The sequence below is a fragment of the Arctopsyche grandis genome, chromosome 10 (assembly GCF_051622035.1).
Source record: "Arctopsyche grandis isolate Sample6627 chromosome 10, ASM5162203v2, whole genome shotgun sequence".
Classification (NCBI taxonomy): Eukaryota; Metazoa; Arthropoda; class Insecta; order Trichoptera; family Hydropsychidae; genus Arctopsyche; species Arctopsyche grandis.
The window spans coordinates 6,183,121-6,208,696 of NC_135364.1; the positions used below are offsets into that span (position 1 = coordinate 6,183,121).

At 42.0% G+C, this 25,576-nt stretch overlaps 1 protein-coding gene across 1 annotated transcript; it reads right to left on the reverse strand.

Annotated features, from left to right (window-relative positions):
- Window positions 1-215: 215 nt before the first annotated feature.
- Window positions 216-5,414, reverse strand: LOC143917666 (uncharacterized). The gene has a single exon (XM_077439248.1). It carries the CDS (start codon window positions 5,412-5,414, stop codon window positions 216-218), a length of 5,199 nt encoding a protein of 1,732 aa, XP_077295374.1.
- Between the last annotated feature and the right edge of the window lie 20,162 nt (window positions 5,415-25,576).

The following is a 25,576-nucleotide window of genomic DNA, read 5'->3' on the forward strand; positions in this document are numbered from 1 at the left end:
ATAGACAAACAAACAACCAAAACACCAACAAATAACCAACACCAATGCTAGGTAACAATATTGTTCAACCGTTATATGTCCCAATCTATCCTGATAGCTCCATTACAAAGCACCAATCAAACCAACAAGAGAAGCATAAAAGAAAAGCAACTCAAAAACTTAAGTTAAAACACATAAACTGAATCCACAACACAGATACAAATAACGCGCCAACTTTAATGTGGGACGTTATGAACGCTCGCCACTCCGTTGCACAAATTAACCGAATGTTGCTCAACAGGCAGTCGAGCAACTCGCCGAGCTGCTCTTTTGATAACTCCCTTTACTGTGCGAATGGTGATGACTCGCACCACTCCGTCGTGGCCAGGATGAACGGCTAGGATCCGTCCCATGGGCCATTCCAAGGGAGGTGCGTTTTCTTCGGCGACTATCACCATATCCCCCGGCTGCAAGTTGGGTGACTCCCTGGAGCCACTCTTGTGGCGCTGCTGCAGTAGCGTGACGTACTCTCGGGCCCATCTCTTCCAGAAATGCTGCAACATCTGCTGCAGGTGCTTGTAAGTTGACACCCTCGCTAAGGGTTGATCGACCAGATCTTCCTGAGGTAGCGCAATCAGTGGCCCACCAACTAGGAAATGACCAGGAGTGAGGGGAATTAGGTCGGAAGGGTCAGATGACAACGGGGTCAAAGGTCGCGAGTTCAATACGGCTTCTATTTGTGTTATTAGAGTATTCAAAGACTCGTACGTTACGGTTGTACTACCCATGACGCGTTTTAAGTGGCGCTTCATTGACTTTACGGCGGCCTCCCACAGCCCACCAAAGTGCGGAGCCCGTGGTGGAATGAAGCGCCAGTTCATTCCCTTTTCAGAACAAAATGAATGTAGCGATTGCTTATGAGCGGTTGATGCTAGCAGTTTAGTGAGCATTCTATCGGTTCCTATAAAGTTAGTGGCGTTATCGGACCAGATCTCAGCCACGAGCCCCCTCCGAGATATGAATCTCTTCAGTGCGTCGATAAATGCCCTGGACGTTAAACTCTGCACTACCTCTAAATGAACAGCCTTGGTAGCAAGGCAAACGAATATGCAGATGTAGGCTTTCAGGAAAGACCGATTTCGGGACGCTTTCTCCTTGATGAGGATCGGGCCGGCGTAATCTACGCCACAATTAAAGAACGGACGTGCCGGGGCAGTGCGTAATGCTGGCAAATCTCCCATTATGGGTTGTTGAAGTCTCGGTATGACCCGGGAGCACCGTACGCACCTTCGAATTTCGCGACTAACGGTGTTTCTCCCCCCGATTAGCCAATACCTTTCTCGAAGGTGGGCGGACACCAATTGTGTGCCTGCATGGAGTAATTGTTCATGAGCGGCTCTAACTAGCAACTCCGTAATATGGGCTTTAGCTGGAACAATCAGAGGGTGCTTGCGCTCAAACTGCCAATGAGTGTGGCTCAATCGCCCTCCCACCCGTAGGGCACCTTCTGGATCCAAAAAAGGTCTTAAGGCCTTCAGGCGATTGTTAGGAATTGGCAACGCTGATTCGAGTAGGGCAATTTCCCTTTTGTAAAATCGCGACTGAACGTGCTTGATGATTTTAGTTTCCGCGGCGATTAGTTCGGTACGCGATAGTGGACCACTAATGGACCCCCTTCTTCTCAACGCCGCGATAAATCGTAGGCAATAGGCAGTAATTCTGGTCAACGTGTGCCACGAAGAGTATCGGGATAATAACTCCCAGTCACTAGTACTAGCGACTAGGGCTACACGCGTCCCTTTAGCCTCTATTTGAGGCTCTTCAATGGGAACCTGGCTCTTTGGCCATGTGTTCCTGTCCTGGAGGATCCATTTGGGTCCATTCCACCACAATGACATGGTTTGTAATTCAGAGGGCATGAATCCTCGAGACAAAGAATCAGCGGGATTGTCCTGGGAACTTATATGGTTCCAGGAATGCTTTCCACTCATTGACTGGATTTTGGCTACCCTATGGGACACAAAGGTCGTCCAACGTGAAGATTCACCCTTGAGCCAAGCTAACACGATGGTAGAATCAGTCCATAAAATCACCTCGTCAATCGGAACGGTGATTGCGACTCTAACTCGCTCTACCAATGTGTGAAGTAAATGGGCGCCGCACAGTTCCAATCTGGGAATAGTCAAAGTCTTTAAGGGGGCGACTCGAGATTTTGCGCAAAACAATCTACAGACGCGATGTCCCAATCGGTCGGTGGACAGCGCATAAATGCATGCGCCGTATGCCTTTTGCGATGCATCGCAAAACCCGAGTAGCGTAATGCTCACCGGGTTAGGTAATAAAACATGTCTGGGAATCATTATGTCCCTCAATTTGGGCAATTGTGATATGAAAATCTCCCATTGGGACGCTAATCTCTCGGGAATAGCCTCGTCCCAATTGAGGCCCCCGCGGAATAGTTCTTGCATTAACTGTTTTGCAAGAACGATGGTAGGGCCCAATAAGCCCAGTGGGTCAAACAACCGCGCTATTTGGGCTAGTATATTCCGTTTCGTGAATTGCGCATTTGTATTCAGATTGATGGGGAAAGCGAACGTGTCACATTTGGTGTGCCAGTTCAATCCGAGAGTGGATGTCTCGTCCTTGCTGATCACATGGCAGTGATCGGTGCCCTGATCGGAAGCTGGTATTATGGAGATGGGCTCAGTGGTGTTGGAAGCCCATTTTCGAAGAGGGAGACCAGCCCGAGCCAGAATATAGTTAATTTGCTCGGCCAGTTTTGTGAGTCCCTGGACGCTACTGGCACCCGAGAGCAAGTCATCGACGTAAAAGTCTCTGCTTAACACTGTGGAAGCTTCGGGAAATTCCGCCCTATGTTCATCGGCTAAGGCCCTCAAACAACGGGTTGCCAAGAATGAAGCACAGGCAGTGCCGTACGTCACAGTGTTTAGCTGATACGTTCGCGCCCCTTTACCCAAACTCCAGATAATGCGTTGAAATGGTTGGTCATCTGGATGTACCCTGATTTGTCGGTACATCTTTTCGATGTCCGCAGTCACTGCAACTGAGTGCTGCCGAAAACGTAATAAAATGTCGAATATGTCGTCCTGAACTCGTGGACCGACATGGAGAACGTCATTTAGAGATGTTCCCGAAGATGACTTTGCCGACCCGTCAAACACTACGCGTAGCTTTGTAGTGAGGCTGCTTTCTTTGGAGACGGCGTGGTGAGGGAGATAGAAATTTGGGACGGATTCTGAATTGCACTCCGACATATGCCCCAGATCGATAAATTCCTGCAGAAATGCCTCGTAACGATTGCGAAATTGTTCGTTACGAGCAAATCTGCCCTTAAGCGCACGGAATCTTTTTTCCGCCGCAGTGCGTGAATCGCCTAATAAGTGACTGTCTGCCTTGAATGGCAGTCTGACCATAAACCGACCCGAAGAATCACGAGTAGTCCCATGTATGAATGACTGCTCGGCGGGATGACCCTCATCTAACCCTACCTTGGAGGGGTGCGGTTCTTCTAGCTCCCAGAATGCTCTGATGGAGCGCATGAGTGAGAGGTTGCAGCTACGTGCATTGTTCGAAGATGCGGGAGCGGCAATAGAACCACCTAAAATCCAACCGTACGCGGTGTTTAGCATGGTTATGCTTCCTTGTCTGTCACCGCGTGAGGGAATGGAAATGGTGCGCCTTCCGTTGCGCAATATGGCATGATAGATGTCGCTACCCATCACCATATCAACCGTACCGGGAGAATCAAATGACGGATCAGCAAGGGGAAGATGAAGCGGCAAATGGCTCCGTATCTCAGACACATTGCGCGATGGCAGTTGATGCGTAATGTCGGACATGATTGCGCAATCAATGTCCATGCCGGCGCTTAGGTTGGGGAGACGCGGTAGTATGCGCACTACCGCGCCATAGGAGATGGACGTCCTATTTAAACCTACTCCCAGCAGGTTGACGTCCATCTTTTTTGACTTCAAGGCGAGTCGCCTTCTTAAGTCCTCGGACATTATGTTGACCTCGGAGCCATTATCAAGTAACGCCCGCACTTTATGCAACTGCCCATCACGGCCGCGTGCTTGTACTTCTACGGTACATAACAAAACGGTGCGGGAATGTGAAGGCGTCGCGTGTCTCACCGAATGTAAAACCGCCGCCGGTTCTACGGGTTTGACGTACTTCGAATTCTGGGGGCTCTGGGAAGTTTTGACCTTGTTTGAATGTGGAGCCTGGTATGCCGTTGCGTCATGCAAAAGCGTGTGGTGGGCCTGACCGCAACGCACGCATCTTTGTTTGGTTCGGCACGCTCGAACCATGTGCCCCGGTCTCAGACAGTTCAGGCATACCCTATGTTTTATAGCGGCCGCCCTACGTTCATCACCGCTCATACTGCGGAAAGATGTGCATACTGGCAGCGAGTGACTTCCGTTGCAGTGGATGCAGGAGGGGCTTTCCCCTCCCACATGTAAAGCGGCCGCCCTTTGGCCAGTAGCGGTTCTTGGTCGAAGATTTGACTCGCCTTTTAAGACGTAGTCGGCATTTGCCATCGACTGGCAATGGAGCGTCAAAAATTCGATGAGTTTGTGGTAAGTGCAATCCTCATATTTTGGCGCTTGAAGCTCCCATTGTCGAACCGTGTATCGATCGAGCTTCCTCGTGATGCACATGACCAAAATGTCGTCCCACGTTTCAACCGGGACGCCTAAGTTGGCCAGTGCACGGACATGCATGTTCGCATCGTCTATGCAACGATGCAAACTTGCGTAACTATTAGACGCAACTTGTTCCGCGTCTAATATTGCTCTAATATGGGACTGAACAACAATTTTTTTATTGTTGTAGCGCTGCTCCAGAATGGACCAAGCGCGGGAAAAGGAATCATCAGCTAACTCTAAGCCACTGACTACACGATTGGGTTCTCCCTTTAGGACTGCCAACAAGTATTGGAAACGGGCGATTTGAGAAGTTTCGCCGGCCATCGCGACCAAGAAGCGTTGCGAAAAAAGGGGCCAATTTTGGATGTTGCCCTCAAACGTGGGCAACTCCAACCGGGGCAATTTGATTGCTATATTTGATTGCGGTATGGGTGATTGCGGCACAGGTGTAATGGCGGATGCAGCGACATCTACCGGCGGAATGCCCAATTGCGGCTCCCGCACTCTGAGCATCTCCATACATCGCTCGAGGGCGATAAAATAGTCCGTTTCAAATTTGTCGATGACGGACTCAGAGGCCCGAGCCTCCGCTTCGTCCAGCTCGTCAAGCTGAGCTTGGACCGATTCGAACTCGGACAACAACGGTTTAATTAACTCAAGTCTGATTTTGAGCATGGAAATGCTCAGATCTCCCTCCAATTTGTTTGCATTTTTTGTTAAGCGTGAGCGAATACCTTTACGCGTTTTCCGATGCTCATCAGCCATCTTGTACGCGGTGAAAAGGGTAAACAAAGGACAATGGACACGGAAAACACAAAATGGACGCTGGCGACCAAAAATCACAGCAACAACAGAAAAATGCTAATTACGACCAACCTGGCTTAGACGACGTTGACAGACCAGCTCTGGAGGATCCGGCTCGAAGGACCAATGTACAGACTCCAGGGATGTTCAACTCGAGAGCACCCCGGAAGTCGATTTCGTAGAAGCTCGTGGTAAGCGTGGGCGGGGCTGGTTTCCTCCAAGGGATCCACAGGTCGTCGTCTGCGGTCTGGTCTCTGCTGCTGTCGGCTCGGCTCGATGTATATCTCTCTCTCTCTCGTACAGTGTGCGTAAGTGAGGGTGATACGGGACAAAGGCGGGAAATTGAATAGTAATGAAAACAGGTTATAATTCTGTTTGTATGGTGACTGTATTTTATATATATATATGTATATATAGAGATCAAGCAGGGGGGACAGAAAAGGGGGGGGGGGGAGTCCGACTTGAAATTAGCGCGCACGTGTTCAAGAGGTTATGGTAACCTCACTCAACCACGTGGCTACGTGATCTGACTTCGACGAAGAGAGACCAGGAATTCCTCACTTCTCACCGGACGTATACTGAAGCTGTACTTCCAGTATCGTCTGCCGATCAAGGCTGAGCTGATCGGGACTCGGTGGTGGGAACCAACTCGGTAGCGAACAGAGATGTTCACTCGACCGACGCGGAAAACGAATAGAATGCGGGGACGCGCGCTCGGCGCCGATCTCCCTCCAAAACGGCTCCTTTGGTCGTAACGCCACGAAAGCTGACCATGAAGACTTGGTCGGAACAACAGTTTACTTGTTTTTTATATCATGTTTTTATATATTTTTCAAATGTAGGCCATTGTGGCGCATTAGGTTCTTCCTGTAATGCCACAATGGTCCAAAACTATTAAATAAATAAATAAATTGTCAATATGTTTTCTGGTGAAGGATATGCAGGAGCATTTTGCTACATTATTTTCCAACTTATTTATGCTGCAATAAGCCTCTAGCCCGAACAAATCATCTTGTAAGGCCAAAGCATCATTTCGGTTGTCTATTCTCTTGAAAATCTTCATATCATCAGCAAATAATAGTACACTTGAATTCTGAAAACATTTTTCAATATCGAAGATGAAGATATTGAATAATAGAGGTCCCAAGAGGGAGCCTTGCGGAACACCAGAAGGAATATTCATCCATCTCGATATAAATCCATTTAATAAGACAGCCTGTGATCGACGTGTAACGTACGAGGCGAACCATCTATAGAGATATTTATATTACAAACACTGAGCGAAGCCGGGTAAAACAACTAGTAATCGATAAACATTATCTTAATTAGTCATCGTCGACGTCAATATGTACAGTCGATGATCGAAAATCTGGCAATCGATACGTTTTCCTCAGATCGGGCATGGATTTTGGAGTGCATTTTTAAATTTACCGCGTTCACGCTTCAATAAATAAATAACTTGAATTTGACACTTGAGAACAGTTCTATAATAATCTTTTAATAATAATAATAATAATAATCTTTTCATTCGCGTTTCGGTGTTTGCCGTGCGTGGGTGTCTATAGTGTTGGTGCTGGTTGTGGTTGGTGCTGGTGGCTGGCGGCTGGTTTTGATTGATCCTGTGCCTTTGCTGGTGCTGGTGTCAATTTCGCAAGCTGTGTTGATATTTCTTTTATTTTTTTATCTATTTTTCGATCTACTAGTGATGGTCGCTTATCTGTGAGTATTGTTGTAATTTATTATCGTCGGTGCGAGACCGTCGTTTAACTGCGGTATTGTTTCTTTTCGTTTATATACATATATGTATATATTATATAAACGAAAAGTACAATACATATCTGTGCTATCGTTGTGTCTGGACGTGTTAAATCGTTCTCATTCTACCATGGAGGATATTGTTACTATAAGCCAGAGAATACTCGCGGACCTTTCAAAAAAAGGATCTGGTGCCAATGTCCTTACCAAGGACAGGGTGCGATACATCAGCGACGAAATTAAAAATATAGTATCCATCGCACGCGTCGCTTTTAATAACCTGGCCTCGCTAAAAATCGCTGTGGAGTCCCTCCAGACTATCCACACTGATGTCGGTGAAATAAAGAGGATGATGTGTCGTCCCTTTCCAGCAGCTCTGGCTCCAGCTGTTTTTGTTGAACCTACAACTCTGCAATCGGGCGAGGTAACATTACGAGAACTCTCCACACTGTCAACTGAATGTAACAATACTACAGTACATAAACAAACACCTGTCAGATGCCCGTATGACGTTATAGCGGCATCCTCTACCGTTTCACCTCCGCCTTATTCAGCTTCAACTTCACTCGCGTCTGCTTTAGCTTCAGCATCTACTCCTGGGTGTGCTACTGTTTCTGCTTCTACTGTTTCTGTTTCTGCTTCTCCTCCTTCTCCTATAAAACCTGCGAAATCTTACAGTCAGGTCGCAGCGCTATCTTCTACTGCTTCACCTCTGCCATCTTCATCTTCAGCTACACTTACATCAGCTTCTGCTTCAACATCTGATTATGTTCCTGTCTCTTGTGCTCCTGCTTCTGCTTCTACTGTAGATCCTTCAAATTCGTTCAGTCAGGTCGCTGGGACTTCTTCCGGGAGACTGCCATACACTCGTGGATCTGGAGCACCTGATAAAACTTTACAGGTGGCCACTATTCCGAAATTGAAGAATGTACACGTTTTTAATTTGGCAAATAACTGCACTTGTGATACTGTGAAACAGTTCATATTAAATAAAATTAAAAATAAAAGAATCAACGTTTCTCAGGTTGCTAAAACTGACATGTGCTCGTCATTTAAAATTAGTGTAGATACTGAAACTTTTAATATAATTATCAATCCTGAATTTTGGCCTATGGGTACTGGCATAAGAGAATGGTTATTTCTCAAAAAAATCTCTTCGAAACCGATTGCTCAAACCCGTGACCCGTAACATTAAACTTTATTATCAAAATGTGCGGGGTTTAAATACAAAACTCAAGGAATTCTACAACAACGCCGCTTCTAGATCTATTGACGTCCTTGCTATTACTGAAACATGGCTAAACTCATCTGTACATGATGCCGAAGTACTTGACAGCAGTTTCAATATATATCGCCATGATAGATCTGCCAGAGGTGGTGGTGTTCTTCTAGCAGTTAAAAATGCAAATATTATTTCGGTTGAAAGACTTAGTCATCTTGAGGACATTCATGAATGTGTATGGCTAAAACTAAGATTTGTTAACATTCCTTTTTTTATATACATATGTACTATTTATTTTCCACCAAGATCTCCACCAAATATTTATAAGCGATTTTTTGATTTAATTATATCTAATTATTCACATTTAAGTAATGGTCGCATTTTTATATCTGGAGATTTTAATCTGAATTCTTCTAACTGTTTTCCTGATGACCTTAATTTTTTTATATCTTTATTCAACTTAAAACAAATTAATACTATTCGAAACTATTTTAATAATTCCATGTTGGATTTTCTATTAACAAATTTAGATTGTCAGAATATTATTATTTCAAATTCAGTTGATTCCTTGGTTCCTGAAGACAGCTATCATCCTGCTCTTGATATTCATTTAAAATTAACTATAACTTATTCCTCACTTCGTTTAATAAATAACTGTCTTAATACCTCTGTCCTAAATGGATGGTTATTTACAAATGTTGATTTCAAATATTTAAATGATATTCTTTATAATTGTCAATGGGAGCGAGTTTATGAGTGCAAAGATGTTAATTTGGCCCTCTCTAATTTCTATGACATTATATATTCTATTTTTAATGATTGTTTTCGGTTGAAAGGATTAGTGACGAGTAAAAGGATTTATCCGCCTTGGTTTACTAAAGAAATTATTAATCTCTTAAAAAGTAAATATCAAACACATAAACTCTGGAAGAAATCGAGCAATCCTCTTATCTTAAATAATTTCCGTATTTTACGTACGGAAATTAAGAAATTAATTAATAATGCATATAATGTTTATGTAGCTGATTGTGATAGTACCATAGTTAAAAACCCTAAGAAATTCTGGAACTTCATCAATTCTAAACGTGTAAATCGTGTAAAGTCGACCATTATGTACAATGATTCTGGATTGTTAGAGGGTGATCAAAACATTGCTAATGGATTTGCCGACTTTTTTAAATCAGTTTTCAATAATCCTACTGATTCCATGGAACCTACCAATGACTCGGAATTTACTTTCCCCACTTTAGCGATTAATCATCTTGACTCTTCCGATCTGAAATATGGCTTTCTAAAGTTAAAAAATATTTATTCTTCCGGTCCTGACTCCATCCCTAATTACATCCTAAAAGGATGTGAGGTTAGTCTCTTAGAACCTTTAAAATTCATTTTTAATTTAATTCTAAGGAACTCTTCATTCCCCAATTTATGGAAATGCTCTAAAGTAACTCCTATTCATAAGAAGGACGATAAATCTTGTGTAAGGAACTACAGACCAATAACTATCTTGTCAGCGCCAGCCAAAATGTTTGAGGTAATATTACACAGATACATTTTTAATCACTTTCAAAGTATGCTCATTGATCAGCAGCATGGCTTTCGTCCGGCCAGATCAGCTATTACCAACTTGTTATGTTTCTCTAATGACATAACCAGCACTTTGGATTGTAATAATCAAATGGATGTAATATATACTGATTTTGAGAAGGCGTTTGATAAAGTTGATCATAAAATTTTGGTTAGTAAATTAAGTTTTATTGGATTTACTTATAATCTTGTTGGTCTTTTTATTTCTTATTTACAGGATCGACGTCAATTCGTTAAGTTTGGGAGTTGCTTTTCTTATGAGTATGTTGCCACTTCTGGGATTCCCCAAGGATCAAATCTTGGCCCTTTATTATTCCTAATATTTATCAACGATATTCAATCTTCTATTCACCATTCTAAATTTTTATTATATGCTGATGACTTAAAAATCTATAAGAGAATAATTGATTTACCTGACGCTCTTTATTTGCAAGAGGATTTGAATTCTATTTATGAATGGGCTAATGTTAATAAACTTCCCTTCAATATCCTAAAGTGTCGGGTCATTTCTTACTCTCGTTCTCGTTCTCCTATTAATTATCCGTATAAATTTCATGATTCTCTTCTTCAGAGAGAATTATTTATATCTGATCTGGGAATAGTCTTCGAAAATAGTTGGAGTTTCAACATTCACATTGAGAATATCTGTGATAGGGCAACTAAAATCCTTGGATTCGTAATCCGTAATTCGTCCGAACTAGGGCTCACTGCCATTCGTCTCTTATATTGTACATTAGTTCGCAGTGTGCTCGAGTTTGGCTCCATTATATGGTCTCCCTATCAACTTCGTTACTCTCTAATGTTGGAACGAGTCCAAAGGAAATTCCTTAGGTTTTTATATCTGAAGACATTTGGATTTTATCCATATCTGTTCCCTAGTGCCTTTGTCTTGGGATCTTTGGGTTTCAACTCCCTGGCAAAGAGAAGAGATTTATTTCTTGGGAAACATTTCGTAAAATTACTTAGAGGAGAGATTCACAATCCCACTATCCTGGAGAAACTAAAATTCTGGGCCCCGGAAAATCGTAGAGTTTTAAGAAAACATGATATATTTTTACCAATTAGGGCTAAATCAAACGTGCTCATGAACTCCCCCCTCTCGAGAGCTGTTCGACTCCTCAACTTACTGGCACATTACTTGGACCTATTCGATGCCAGTTATGTTGAGTTGGTGGAACACATCCTAAATAGCACGATATAAATTTTTCAATCTTATTTCTTTGTTTTTATTTTGTGTACATATTTTTTACTTGATTTTTATTATTTTTTTATGATGTTTTTTTTTATTTATGATTTTTATTATTTTCTTATGTTTTTATTTATTTATGATTTTTATTATTTTTTTTATGGTGTTTTTTTTGTAATTTTTATGATTTTTATTATTTGTATTAAAATCACATTGACGCTTTGGGGCAACCTGTCAAGTCTCTGTGGTATTGATTTTTTTTAAAATAAAATAAAATAAAATAAAATATTGTTTATTCATTTTTTTTTTTACATTACTTATTGCTATTGATGTTGATCTTTTGACGGGCTGTTGTTTGTTTGTTTTTGTTTAAATAAATTTTTGGTCAATGGAGAAATCGGTCTCCGTTGATCTTGATGGACTCCTGGTTGCCACTCACACGGCATTGAATGAAATTTCTGTTGGATTATGGACCGCTAAGCTGAACAATGAATTCAGGGAGAAGGTGATTGCTTCCTCGATTATCGTCAGGGATGCGATTTCTCGCCTTGCGTTGCGTGCGTCCAGATGCGATGCTTTGGAAAGCGAGTGTGCCGAATTGCGCTCTCGCGTAAATAATGCGAGTGTTGAGGGTGCGCGCTCGTTCGCCAAGGTCGCTGCTGGTCCTCCTACAATATCTAGGCCAGGAGTTAGTGATCGGAGTTTGCCTGCGAGATAACCTAGACCTGCTGTATTGGTATACCCTAAGGAGACAACTTCGTCTTCGAGTTCCGAAGCTACCAAGAGTTTGTTAACCTCTGCGGTCAATTTGACCAATGAGGGCATAGGCGTTTGGTCAGTGCGTCCGATCAAAGGCGCTGGCATCGCGGTTTATCCACGTACGGCTCTAGAAGCCTCTAAAATGGCTTCTTCGATCACCTCAAATAGCAATTTGGGGTTAAAGGCCTCGGTACCTTCCGCCAGGAAGCCGCGTATCGAGATATTGGAGGTTCCAGGTGATATGTCTGACGGCGACTTGGTCTCGGAGTTGTTGAGGGTTAACGCTGTTGACTTCAGTGGCTCTGATGTCAGAGTCGTTAGAAGGGTAAAGCCTGGTACCAGAGGCACTGGTAGAGCGATACTGGAAGTTGTTCCTGCGTTGCGACATTTGCTGATCGCCGCCAAACGCATATTTTTGGGTTGGTCTTCTTGCCGTGTTAGGGACCATATAAGAGACTTTAGATGCTACAAGTGTCACGCTTATGGCCATTTTTCTGCGAGATGCACTGAGAAAACCTGTACCTGTTCTCATTGCGCCAATACTGGACATGAGAGAAAAGATTGTCCTAAACTAGCTGATAAACCAACTTGTGTCTCTTGTACGCGACTCAAACGTGAATCCAAACATAGGACTGGTGGATCGGATTGTCCTCTGTTCCGACGCTTTATGGATATGGAGAATGCTCGTACTGATTATGGCGCATAATTACAATTTTCGTTTCGGGCAAATAAACTTGCGAAGATCTCGTGCGGCTACAGCTCTTATCTCGCAGGTGTGTTTGGATTATCATATTGATATTTTGCTCATCCAGGAGCCTTATTCTACTGAGGGTAATATTCGTGGTCTGGGGCGACACGTTCGTGTTGTCACTGGACACAAATCTACGGAGTACCCTTGGGCAGCTGTTGCTTTGTTTTCTCCTAATATCTCTGTTCTCTCCTTAGACCACCTGTCTGGATCACATTGTGTTTGTGTAGAGCTGTCTCTCAATGGTTCTTCTTTTTATTCTATTTCTTCTTATTTCCAACCATCCATCCCTGTTGATATCCATATTCAGACATTAGATAATATTTTGTGTCATCTGCGCCCTACTTCTAAAAAGATCATCATTGGTGGTGATCTTAATTCTTACTCCCCACTTTGGGATCCTTGCCCCACAAATGATAGGAGGAGATGCGTTTGGGGTAGCGCTCTTGAAGACTTTATCTGTCAAAACGATCTATATATCCACAACAACAGAGATGATATCCCGACGTTTGAAAGTCCTGCTGGCTCTTCTTATATTGATGTCACTTTGTCTTTGGGTTTAGATGCAGGTGATATGAAAGATTGGAGGGTTCATTCGGGAGAAACTCTGAGTGACCATAACTTAATTACTTTCGATGTAAACTTTGATAGTCCTATTAATTTTGTGTCTGGTTTGCCCTTACCTTTTCGTAACGGCACCAATCTATCTTGGATAAATTTCAAAACTCGTCTCTGTAATTTCTTTGACAGATATTCTGCTGCAAACAGTTGCCCTGATTTTTGTGCTCCCGATTTGTGTGCTTCTGCAATTAACCTTGCCACTATTAATATAGCACAAGATGTCTTTGGTAGAGTTGGTGCTGTAGGTAGGCGCTCTACTCCTTGGTGGAATGAATACCTGGCATCCCTTAAATCCTTAGTCAAAAGGGCTATACGTAAATTACGCTCGGCTAAGCGTCGTGGTGTTGGTCCAGATTTGTTAATGCCCCTTGGTATCGAGGTTAGAAGAGCTTCTGCACTTTTTAAGCGTCAAATTTTGGTGTCCAAAAAAAAGTCGTGGGAGAATTTTGTTAGCTCGCAAGCAGGGTCGGGACCTTGGGGACCAGCGTACAAGGCTATCACTAGGGACCCCACTTTTATTATGTGTGGAGTTCGTAGTCCTCTTGATGGTCACCTTGCTTTATCTAGTAGTGAAGCGGTTAATAATCTTGTGAATGCACTTATCCCTGTTGATCACTTTGACAATGATCTACCTGCTCACGTTCTTATCCGTAATATTGCTTCTTATGTTACTGAACTTAGTTGCTATGAAGACCTTCCGACTTCGGAGGAAGTTAGTGCGATTTTTAATAACCTGGTTAGGGGTAAGGCTCCTGGAGTTGATATGATAGGCGGAGATTTTGCCAGAGTTGTTTGGTCAATTGGTAATTTTGAACTTCTCAATGTTTATAGGAATTGTTTTAAATTTGGAACCTTCCCTAGTTGCTGGAAGGTTGGAAAATTGTTTGTCATTAAAAAGCATAACACTGATAGACTGGCTAGTGACCCTAAGGCTTATCGCCCAATCAGTTTGTTGCCTATTCTTGGGAAGGTCCTGGAGAGGTTAATTTCAAGTCGGCTCAATAGTTTCCTTGACGATAACTCTGTTTTATCCGGTGGTCAATTTGGATTTAGATCGGGCAAGTCTACTGTTGATGCAATTCGCTGTGTCTTGAGGGAGTCTTCGGACTCTCCATCTATGTATGTAGTTGCTGTTTTGTTGGACGTTGCTGGAGCGTTTGATAATGCCTGGTGGCCCATGCTATTGATCAAGTTGCGTCTGCTGGGACTGCATCCGAATTTACTTGTCGGATAGGAAATTGGTTTTCGAACTCGGAGGACAGGTTGGTTTCAGGGATCTCTGTATTGGATGTCCACAGGGCTCCGTTTTGGGACCTATCCTTTGGAACATTCTCGTCAATGACCTCTTTACAATCAATTTGCCGGTTGCAGGTTGGTTGCGTATGCTGATGACATCGTGTTGTTAACGCACGCAAAGTCCCGTGTTGAGATGGAATGTAGAGCTACTGCGGCACTTCACCTTCTAGACGATTGGGCCATAATTAACAAACTTTCTTTCTCACCCTCTAAGTCCAAGTGCTTACTATTAAAGGGTTCTCTTGTTAGAGCCCCTAATATCAAACTTGGAGACTGTAAGATCAAATTTGTCAACGAGTACATGTATTTGGGTGTTGTTCTCGATGTCAGGCTTACATTCAATGGTCATATTGGGAGAGCATTAGATAAAGCTAAGGTTTTCTTTGGTCGTATTGGTCGCCTTTGTGGTCGCTCTTGGGTTTTGGGTTTCCATGAAAAACGCTTGGTATACGATGCTGTGTTTGTGAACTATTTGACGTATGCATCTAGCATTTGGGGTCATCGTGTCGAATTAAAGACGGTCCGTCGTACATTAAATAGTGGTCAGCGTTTTCCTTTGATCGCTCTTACCCAGGCTTATCGCACTGCGTCTACAGACTCACTACAGATTCTTGCGGGTACATTGCCAATTGATTTGGTCGTCCAAATAAGAGCTGCTCGAGAAAAACTTCGTGGTGGGTTAGATGCTTCAGTCTCAGGCGTCCTTTTCCGTGCTCCTAATCAGTCACAGTGCGATGATCCTCGATTCTGGCGAAGTTTGAAGTCTGTTATTTTAAATTGTGCTATTTCGGCTTGGCAACATAGATGGGATTGTTCCTCTAAAGGTAGACAAACCTATTTGTTTTTTCCGAGGGTCACTTCACGCCTTGAGCGTGATTGGCTGTCGCCTAGTTTTTGGAGCAGTCAATTTTTAGCTGGTCATGGCCACTTTAACGGCAAGCTCGCATCTATGGGCTTGGTATCTGAGTCCTTTTGTCCGTGTTCTTTTCCGGAGCAGGATGCAGATCATATTCTGTGGTCCTGTCCTGGGATGGAGGCTGAGAGGAGGGTTCTGCTGGACAGCGTCAGGGGTTCTCTCATTGGCCCCCTACATCATGGGGATCTAATAATGAGTAAAGCATCGTTTAGAGCTTTCGAAAAGTTCGCGGAATGCTTTGGGAAGCTGTGTTCCCCTGGATGCTACTACTCCACTTAATTGCAAAAGCATTTATGTGTTGATTTATTTATTTTTATTTTTTATATTATATTCTGTGAATGTATGTGTGTGTGAGTGTGCGTTTGCTGTTTAGGTGAGTGTATGTATTTGTGGTTGATGTGTGTGTGTGTGTATATATGTGTGTGTGTGTGTTTGTGTGTGTGTGTATATATGTGTGTGTGTATGTGTGTGTGTTTGTTCGTGCGTGCTTATGCACGCATAATCATGCGCACATGTATGTTTACTTGAGGTGTGCGTGCATTCGCACGGCACATCTCAGGTTTTGTTTCCTACCGCATGCGCGCTTTATGTGTTCATGCGTTGTTGTTAATTTTGTACTTGGTTATGTACAGTGTGATTTTTTTATTAGAACAGTGATGTGCGGTTGTTCTTGTGCGATATTCATGAACAACCGTCTCGTTCTCCGACGAAAGGGTCTCTTGGACTGTATTCGTCGGGGGGGTGGTGGCCTCATGTTGAGGGCTTTAAGGGTCAAATTCCGTGACCTTTAAAGCGGGCTTAGAAATAATAATCTTTAACGTTGCAGATAAAATTGAAAGTACATATGATTAGAAAATTAGAATTAGACAAGATATAATTGTGACTCCGCAAATAACTTTTTACCACAAAATTTCTTACCAAAACAGATCTACTTATTGCGTGTATCCTGTCTTCTCATTCCTTACCATGCAAATACTATATATAATAATTACACTTGCAAAAACAAATTTCATGAAATACAATCATGTTTATATGGTGGTACAATTTAGCGTTATGTAGGTACTACCAAGTGGTACGCGAGTCAAAAAAGGTTGGGAAACGCTGTTATAGACAGTCAGCGCTCGGCGCATACACTAGTATTCATTGGTCGAGGAGTCCGGCGCTGCCATTGGCCGCAACGCCCGACTCCTACATTGGTTGACGTCACCATGACGTCATCGGTCTACGGGCGTCTCTCTTAATAACTTTACAATATGTAGGCACAATGAACGTTGTGAATCGCTTTTTCAAGCCTTGACGTTGCTTACCATATCGATAATATATGTATATATGTACTATGTGTACACAAAATGTACAAATTATGTACATAATAGCGGCCCCATTTTAGAACATCCTAATTTATTTTTAAAATCCTATTTTATTTTTACCCGTCGCCCTTCATCATGCAAATAGCGCCTAATAAAAATTGGAGTTTACCTAATATGTACATACTTACCTATACATATGTATGTATGTATGTATGTATGTAGAACGACGATGATAGACGTTGTTGATTTATCTGAAACAAAAAAAAATACATATGCATGTAAACCGAGAAACAAAAAAAAAATGTGGTGGCCCTGAAAAGGGCCGTTTTTTAAAATAATTATTCTTCATCAGCGGGGTGGCAATTGGTGTCTTGCAGGTTTTGCGCCCGAGCGTAACTGGGTACACGTAGTCCGAGGACCCGCAACAACTGTTTCATGCGCCCGTTCTCGTATTCGATGTCTTGGACTTCTCGTCGCAAAACCTCATGTATGATTTTCGCTTTCGTCCGGCTGCGGCGAGACGCGTCGTTGTTGGCTTTGCACTCGGACGAATCTCTGCCGCTGACTCGCACTACCTTTCTCGCCATCTGCGGAGCGTAGTTTGCATCCACGATGCGCGTCAATTCGTCGTCGGCAATCTCCACACCGAACTTGACCCTCTTCGCCACCGCGCTCGCCATGGTGTCGTCGGGGCTCGGATCTCTGGCTTTTTTCCTCAACGCCACCGTCACCATGGCTTTGATTCGAAATTTGCTTTCGCTTCCGCTTCCGCTTTCGCATTCGTCGAACGGCCTCGAATCCGCCCTGTCTTTACAATAGTCGACGACGAAGCGCGCCTGGCGAGCGATGGCCGCTTCCATCACCTCGTCGGCTTCGGCTTCTCTATTCGACGAGTCAATTTGGGCTTCCGACGACCGACGGCTTTCGCTCCTGCGGGCGACGGTCAAAGTCAAAGTCGCCGTCGGCAAAGGCGTCGGCGTCGTCGTCCTCGGAGTGTTTGCTCGCGAGGTGGTAACACTTCGCGTGACTCTCCTGAGAGCGGAGTGTGACGCCGCAATAGCTCGGCCACTCCGCTTAGTTTCGGCGGGTGAGGTGGTGGTGCGGCAGTCGTCGCTGTTCATTTTGATCGCGGTCGTGACGGCTGCTAGGCTGGCGTGAAATCGCTGTGGCAGATGAGGTATGAGGTCTGTGTTGTGTTGTGTTGTGTTGTGTTGTGTTGTGTTGTGTTGTGCTGTGCTGTGCTGTGCTGTGGTGGTTGTGACCGCTGTGACTGCTGTGACCGCTGTGACTGCTGTGACTGCCGTGACTGGTGGCCGTGGCGTCGTGCTGCCGCTGCGGTGCTCGGAGACGAACTGATGCCGTGTCCGCTCGACGCCCCATATTTATAGACCGTGCCCACTCGCGGCCCAATCGAGTGATTTTCGTGAAAACAAATGAATATTTACTATTAGATTCGCCATGTTTAAGCTGTTTATTTATTTATTTATTATTTATTTGGAAAATTTACAGTTTATTATGTTACATAGATTGATAGTAAAAAAAAATATAATTATTTTAAGTAAACCATTAATAATTTTCGCATATAGGTAAAAAAAGAAAAGAAACAAAAATGATAATAGAGTAAGAAAATTAGAGAAAACAAAAAGAAAAATTAGAAATAACAGTATAATAAAAATATCAAAATAATAAGAATAACAAAACGATAATAATATGATAAAAATTATGAAATAATATAATATATGTATAACAATAAACAAAAAGACAAAATAAATACATCAAAATAAAAATTCATAATCACAATCGTAAATTTTCAATAAAATTAATCATCGAAAAATAAATTTGCAATAATCACTCTAGCTTGTATAGCATTAATATTAAATATGTAAGTCAAACATAGAAATTGTAGAAATTAGTGTGTTGACGGTGGAGCTTGCACGCCAGATGAATGAGCTTCTTCCATAATTAGAAAAAATATTAGGTATGTAAAGGAGCTCATTACATCTGGTCATTCTATTTGGCACACGCAACGATAGTCTGCTCAATAATTGAGGACAGTCGATCGAGCCGTTAAGGATGTTCAAAATTGTTGAGATGTCAGCTATCTCCCTTCTTTTGACAAGTGGAAGCAGATGCTGACACCTACAAGCATCTTCATAGGATGTATAGGATAATCCAAAACGGCTGCCGATGTACCTCAAGAATCTCTTCTGGATGCGCTCCAATCTGTCTCTTGCACCAGAGTACTCTGGGTTCCAAACTTGGGATGCAAACTCAACAATACTTCTTACGTATGCACAATATAGTATTTTGTGTGATTTAATAGAAATAAAGCATTTGGAGGACCGGATGACGAACCCGAGAGCCTTCGACGCTCGAGCTACAACATTGTCTACAATTTTGTACTACCAAAACGTACGCGGTCTCAGGACCAAGGTGGCCGCGTTTAATATGGCGATTTATTATATTGTCTATGATATGGTGGCGTTAACTGAAACATGGTTAACGCCATCATTTTTTAATTCGGAGTTCTTTGATTCTTCGTGGACAGTGCATCGTCGGGACAGAGAGCAACGACGTGGTCGGGGTGTTTTATTTGCTTCTCGTGTCTGGTTGCGGTCTGTCAGGTTGAAGAACTTCGAAACTCCTTCTGGCGAGGACTTATGGGTGAGAGTTGATTTTGTATTTGCGAGAGTTTTTATTTGTGTTGTTTACATTCCGCCCGCTGCGAAAAACCATGTATATGAGTTATTGTTTGCGAATATGATGAATGTACGTGATTTCATAAATGAACGTGACATATTATTAATAATGGGTGATTTCAATATGCCTAGAGCCAATATTCATGTCCGCAATAAATTTAATTTTGTAATTTCTTATTGCGACCTAGTACAGGTTGGTTCACCCATAAGTAAGCTTGATATTATGTTGGTGAATGAATCCAATGTGTCAGCAACGATGATCCTATGCCCAAAAGGAACTGCGATCATCCCTGAGGACCTATATCATGATGCATTTCAAATTGAGTTTCTGTTTTTGTCTTCTGTGAGACCTGTTTCAGCTTGTTCATCTGTTGGGGTTCCTTCATCACGATGGAATTTTGCTCGCGTTGATTCTGAATTGGTTTATAATGAGGTTCGTTCTATGGACTGGCGCCAAATGTACCTCATGAATACTGGTGATGCTGTTGAATTTTTGTATAACACACTATATAATATTTTTGACAGTTATGTTCCTCGGTTCATCAGTTATCTTAATTTAGAACTACATCGTCGGGTTTTTCCACCGTGGTTTGGGTCCAAACTTATAACTGATGTTCGTGCAAAATGGTTGTCTCATAGAAGATGGAAACGTAGCCAATCATTTCGTGACTATGAGAAATTCCGGATTCTTAGGAAGATCGTGAAACGTGGTGTGAGTGAGCGTTATACCCTCTATCTCAAAGAGATGGAGAGTGCTATCGCAAGTAATCCTCACCACTTTTTCAGATTTATTAAGAGTAAGCATATTTCACATGGCCTTGAGCATTCGTTCTCATTTAATAATAAAAGTTGTGTCGGTCCTGAGATCGCTAATGCTTTTGCTAGTTTTTTTAGCTCTGTATTTGATCAGAGATCACCATCCCTTGATGCTAATTTGGCTTCTCAAATTGGTACTGAAGGTGTTGGTATAGACATTCCGCGGGTCTCGCTTGGAGATGTTAGGATAGCAATTTTGAAGCTGAAGGGGTCTGTTGGGCCTGACGGTGTGCCCCCTGACGTATTAAAGGCATGCTGTAATTCGCTCTTAGAGCCTCTTCAGTTTATTTTTAACCTTATTCTGGGTTCTGGTAGTTATCCTGAAAAATGGAATCATCATCTCGGTCATTCCCATTCATAAAAGTGGATTTAAAAATGAGGTTGAAAATTACAGACCTATTGCTATCATCTCGGCTATTCCCAAAATTTTCGATAATATCCTTTACCGTTTGATTCTTTTGCAGTTCAAAAGATTGTTGTGTGATGAGCAGCATGGTTTTTCACCATGTCGTTCCACTACCACTAATCTTGCCTGCTTTTCATATTATACCATGTCTAAAGTTGACTGTGGACAACAAGTTGATGTAGCCTACTTTGACTTTCGAAAAGCATTTGATCTTGTTAACAATGACGCTCTTATGATCAGATTAGCTGAAGTGGGCTTTTGTCCACGTCTTCTTAAACTCTTTGCTTCTTATCTTAGTGATAGGAAGCAATTTGTTAGATATGGTATTTATGAATCTCCTTCATTTTTTACGCGATCTGGTGTAACTCAGGGGTCCACCTTTGGCCCTTTACTATTTACAATAGTCATTAATAACCTCCCTAAAGTACTACGCAATGCTTCATGTCTCTTGTTTGCAGACGACGTTAAACTATTCTTTGCTGTTAAGAATGAGAGGCAAGCCTTTCTCCTTCAAGCTGATATTAACGCTGTTTTAGAGTTCAGTTCCAGTTTAGGGCTTGAACTTAATACTAGTAAATGTGCCATTATGAGTAATGGACGTGCGAATTCGCTCTATTGTCACGGATATTCCATTGGATCCGTATTGTTGAAGCGCGTGGAATCAATGGTCGACTTGGGTATCACTTTTGATCCTCAATTCACCTTTCACAACCACATCAAGACAATCGCTGACGTTTCCTTTCGTCGACTTGGATTTCTCTTGAGATATGCTAGATTATTCTCCAACACCTTGTCTTCTCGCTTGCTTTTCAACTCGCTTGTTAGAAGTAAGCTAGTGTATAATGCAATTGTGTGGAATCCGCATGAAGCAAACTACTCTCTTATTATAGAAAAAGTGCAAAAAGCATTTCTTCGTTTTCTTTATAAGAAAGAGTATGGGTACTACCCATATCTCTATCCTACTCCTTTCCTTTTGGGCATGCTTGGGTATAACTCCCTTGAACTTCGGAGAAACTTCTCGTTAATTCGTTTCGTTCTCCAGCTATTGCGTGGTAATACGTCATGCCCGTTGTTGCTGGAACAGTTGGGACTTTATGTCCCTAATAATTATGTGCGTGGTAGACATCATCATTTGATGGTTTTACCTGCTGCTCGCACAGTTCTTTTTCAAATGGCTCCTATTCCAAGAGCTATTCGACTTCTCAATGAAATCGTTGCTGCTGTCCCTGAATGTGATATTTTCCACCTTGGGGAGCGTAGATTGTCGGATATTATCTTAACATATTTATCAGGTAACCTGCGCTCATCATTACTTTCTTAATTTGAATGTGATGAATGAGTGGAATCTTAATCTACTCTCTTCCATTTGGGCCTCGCTGTGATTTTATTTTTTATTCATATTTTGTTTTATTTTATTTTACTTTTTCTTTCTCCTTTGTATATTTTAATATACTATTTTAATTTTGTTCAGTGTAAACAAAGAATGGGATTTATGGATTTTATTTTTAATTTTTACACTTTTGTTATTTTTTTTTCTCTCTGAATGATGTATTATTTTCCTTTTGTTACTTTTTTTTTTATTATTTTATTTTACCATGTTTTCTGCTTTTGCTTTTTTCCTTTATTTACAGTTTACTTGTTTTTTATATCATGTTTTTATATATTTTTCAAATGTAGGCCATTGTGGCGCATTAGGTTCTTCCTGTAATGCCACAATGGTCCAAAACTATTAAATAAATAAATAAATAAATTGTCAATATGTTTACTAAAGGATAGATCACAGTTTAATAAGAATCCCAAATCCCTAATTTCCAATACTCTTGTGAGTCTATGTCCGTTGATTGAATGAGGAAAGTCAATTGGACATAGTTTTCTGGTGAAGGATATGCAGGAGCATTTTGCTTCATCAATTTCCAACTTATTTATGCTGCAATAAGCCTCTAGCCTGAACAAATCATCTTGTAAGGCCAAAGCATCATTTCGGTTGTCTATTCTCTTGAAAATCTTCATATCATCAGCTAATAATAGTACACTTGAATTCTGAAAACATTTTTCAATATCGAAGATGAAGATATTGAATAATAGAGGTACCAAGAGGGAGCCTTGCGGAACACCAGAAGGAATATTCATCCATCTCGATATAAATCTATTTAATAAGACAGCCTGTGATCGACGTGTAATGTATGAGGCGAACCATCTATAGAGATATTTATATTACAAACACTGAGCGAAGCCGGGTAAAACAACTAGTAATCGATAAACATTATCTTAATAAGTCATCGTCGACGTCAATATGTACAGTCGATGATCGAAAATCTGGCAATCGATACGTTTTCCTCAGATCCGGCATGGATTTTGGAGTGCATTTTTAAATTTACCGCGTTCACGCTTCAATAAATAAATAACTTGAATTTGAAACTTGAGAACAGTTCTATAATAATCTTTAACGTTGCAGATAAAATTGAAAGTACATATGATTAGAAAATTAGAATTAGACAAGATATAATTGTGACTCCGCAAATAACTTTTTACCACAAAATTTCTTACCAAAACAGATCTACTTATTGCGTGTATCCTGTCTTCTCATTCCTTACCATGCAAATACTATATATAATAATTACACTTGCAAAAACAAATTTCATGAAATACAATCATGTTTATATGGTGGTACAATTTAGCGTTATGTAGGTACTACCAAGTGGTACGCGAGTCAAAAAAGGTTGGGAAACGCTGTTATAGACAGTCAGCGCTCGGCGCATACACTAGTATTCATTGGTCGAGGAGTCCGGCGCTGCCATTGGCCGCAACGCCCGACTCCTACATTGGTTGACGTCACCATGACGTCATCGGTCTACGGGCGTCTCTCTTAATAACTTTACAATATGTAGGCACAATGAACGTTGCGAATCGCTTTTTCAAGCCTTGACGTTGCTTACCATATCGATAATATATGTATATATGTACTATGTGTACACAAAATGTACAAATTATGTACATAATAGCGGCCCCATTTTAGAACATCCTAATTTATTTTTAAAATCCTATTTTATTTTTACCCGTCGCCCTTCATCATGCAAATAGCGCCTAATAAAAATTGGAGTTTACCTAATATGTACATACTTACCTATACATATGTATGTATGTATGTATGTAGAACGACGATAATAGACGTTGTTGATTTATCTGAAACAAAAAAAAATACATATGCATGTAAACCGAGAAACAAAAAAAAATGTGGTGGCCCTGAAACGGGCCGTTTTTTAAAATAATTATTCTTCCTCAGCGGGGTGGCAATTGGTGTCTTGCAGATTTTGCGCCCGAGCGTAACTGGGTACACGTAGTCCGAGGACCCGCAACAACTGTTTCATGCGCCCGTTCTCGTATTCGATGTCTTGGACTTCTCGTCGCAAAACCTCATGTATGATTTTCGCTTTCGTCCGGCTGCGGCGAGACGCGTTGTTGTTTGCTTTGCACTCGGACGAATCTCTGCCGCTGACTCGCACTACCTTTCTCGCCATCTGCGGAGCGTAGTTTGCATCCACGATGCGCGTCAATTCGTCGTCGGCAATCTCCACACCGAACTTGACCCTCTTCGCCACCGCGCTCGCCATGGTGTCGTCGGGGCTCGGATCTCTGGCTTTTTTCCTCAACGCCACCGTCACCATGGCTTTGATTCGAAATTTGCTTTCGCTTCCGCTTCCGCTTTCGCATTCGTCGAACGGCCTCGAATCCGCCCTGTCTTTACAATAGTCGACGACGAAGCGCGCCTGGCGAGCGATGGCCGCTTCCATCACCTCGTCGGCTTCGGCTTCGGCTTCTCTATTCGACGAGTCAATTTGGGCTTCCGACGACCGACGGCTTTCGCTCCTGCGGTCGACGGTCAAAGTCAAAGGCGTCGTCGTCCTCGGAGTGTTTGCTCGCGAGGTGGTAACACTTCGCGTGACTCTCCTGAGAGCGGAGTGTGACGCCGCAATAGCTCGGCCACTCCGCTTAGTTTCGGCGGGTGAGGTGGTGGTGCGGCAGTCGTCGCTGTTCATTTTGATCGCGGTCGTGACGGCTGCTAGGCTGGCGTGAAATCGCTGTGGCAGATGAGGTATGAGGTCTGTGTTGTGTTGTGTTGTGTTGTGTTGTGCTGTGCTGTGCTGTGCTGTGGTGGTTGTGACCGCTGTGACTGCTGTGACTGCCGTGACTGGTGGCCGTGGCGTCGTGCTGCCGCTTCGGTGCTCGGAGACGAACTGATGCCGTGTCCGCTCGACGCCCCATATTTATAGACCGTGCCCACTCGCGGCCCACTCGAGTGATTTTCGTGAAAACAAATGAATATTTACTATTAGATTCGCCATGTTTAAGCTGTTTATTTATTTATTATTTATTTGGAAAATTTACAGTTTATTATGTTACATAGATTGATAGTAAAAAAAAATATAATTATTTTAAGTAAACCATTAATAATTTTCGCATATAGGTAAAAAAAGAAAAGCTTAAACATTTAAAATAAGAAACAAAAATGATAATAGAGTAAGATAATTAGAGAAAACAAAAAGAAAAAATACAAAATAACAGTATAATAAAAATATCAAAATAATAAGAATAACAAAACGATAATAATATGATAAAAATTATGAAATAATAAAAATAATATAATATATATATTATTTTGCCATTGATATATATATTATATAATATATATATCAGCCACTGATATATATATTATATATACATAGTACCGTTTACCATGCACCTTTTTTTTTGATCCTTCGACTTAAGATCTTTTGATTTTTGATTTTTGATTTTTACTTTTTCGA

Coding starts and splice junctions, on each gene's coding strand:
- LOC143917666 (XM_077439248.1), bottom strand. CDS start 5,414: ATGGCTGATGAGCATCGGAAAACGCGTAAAGGTATTCGCTCACGCTTA.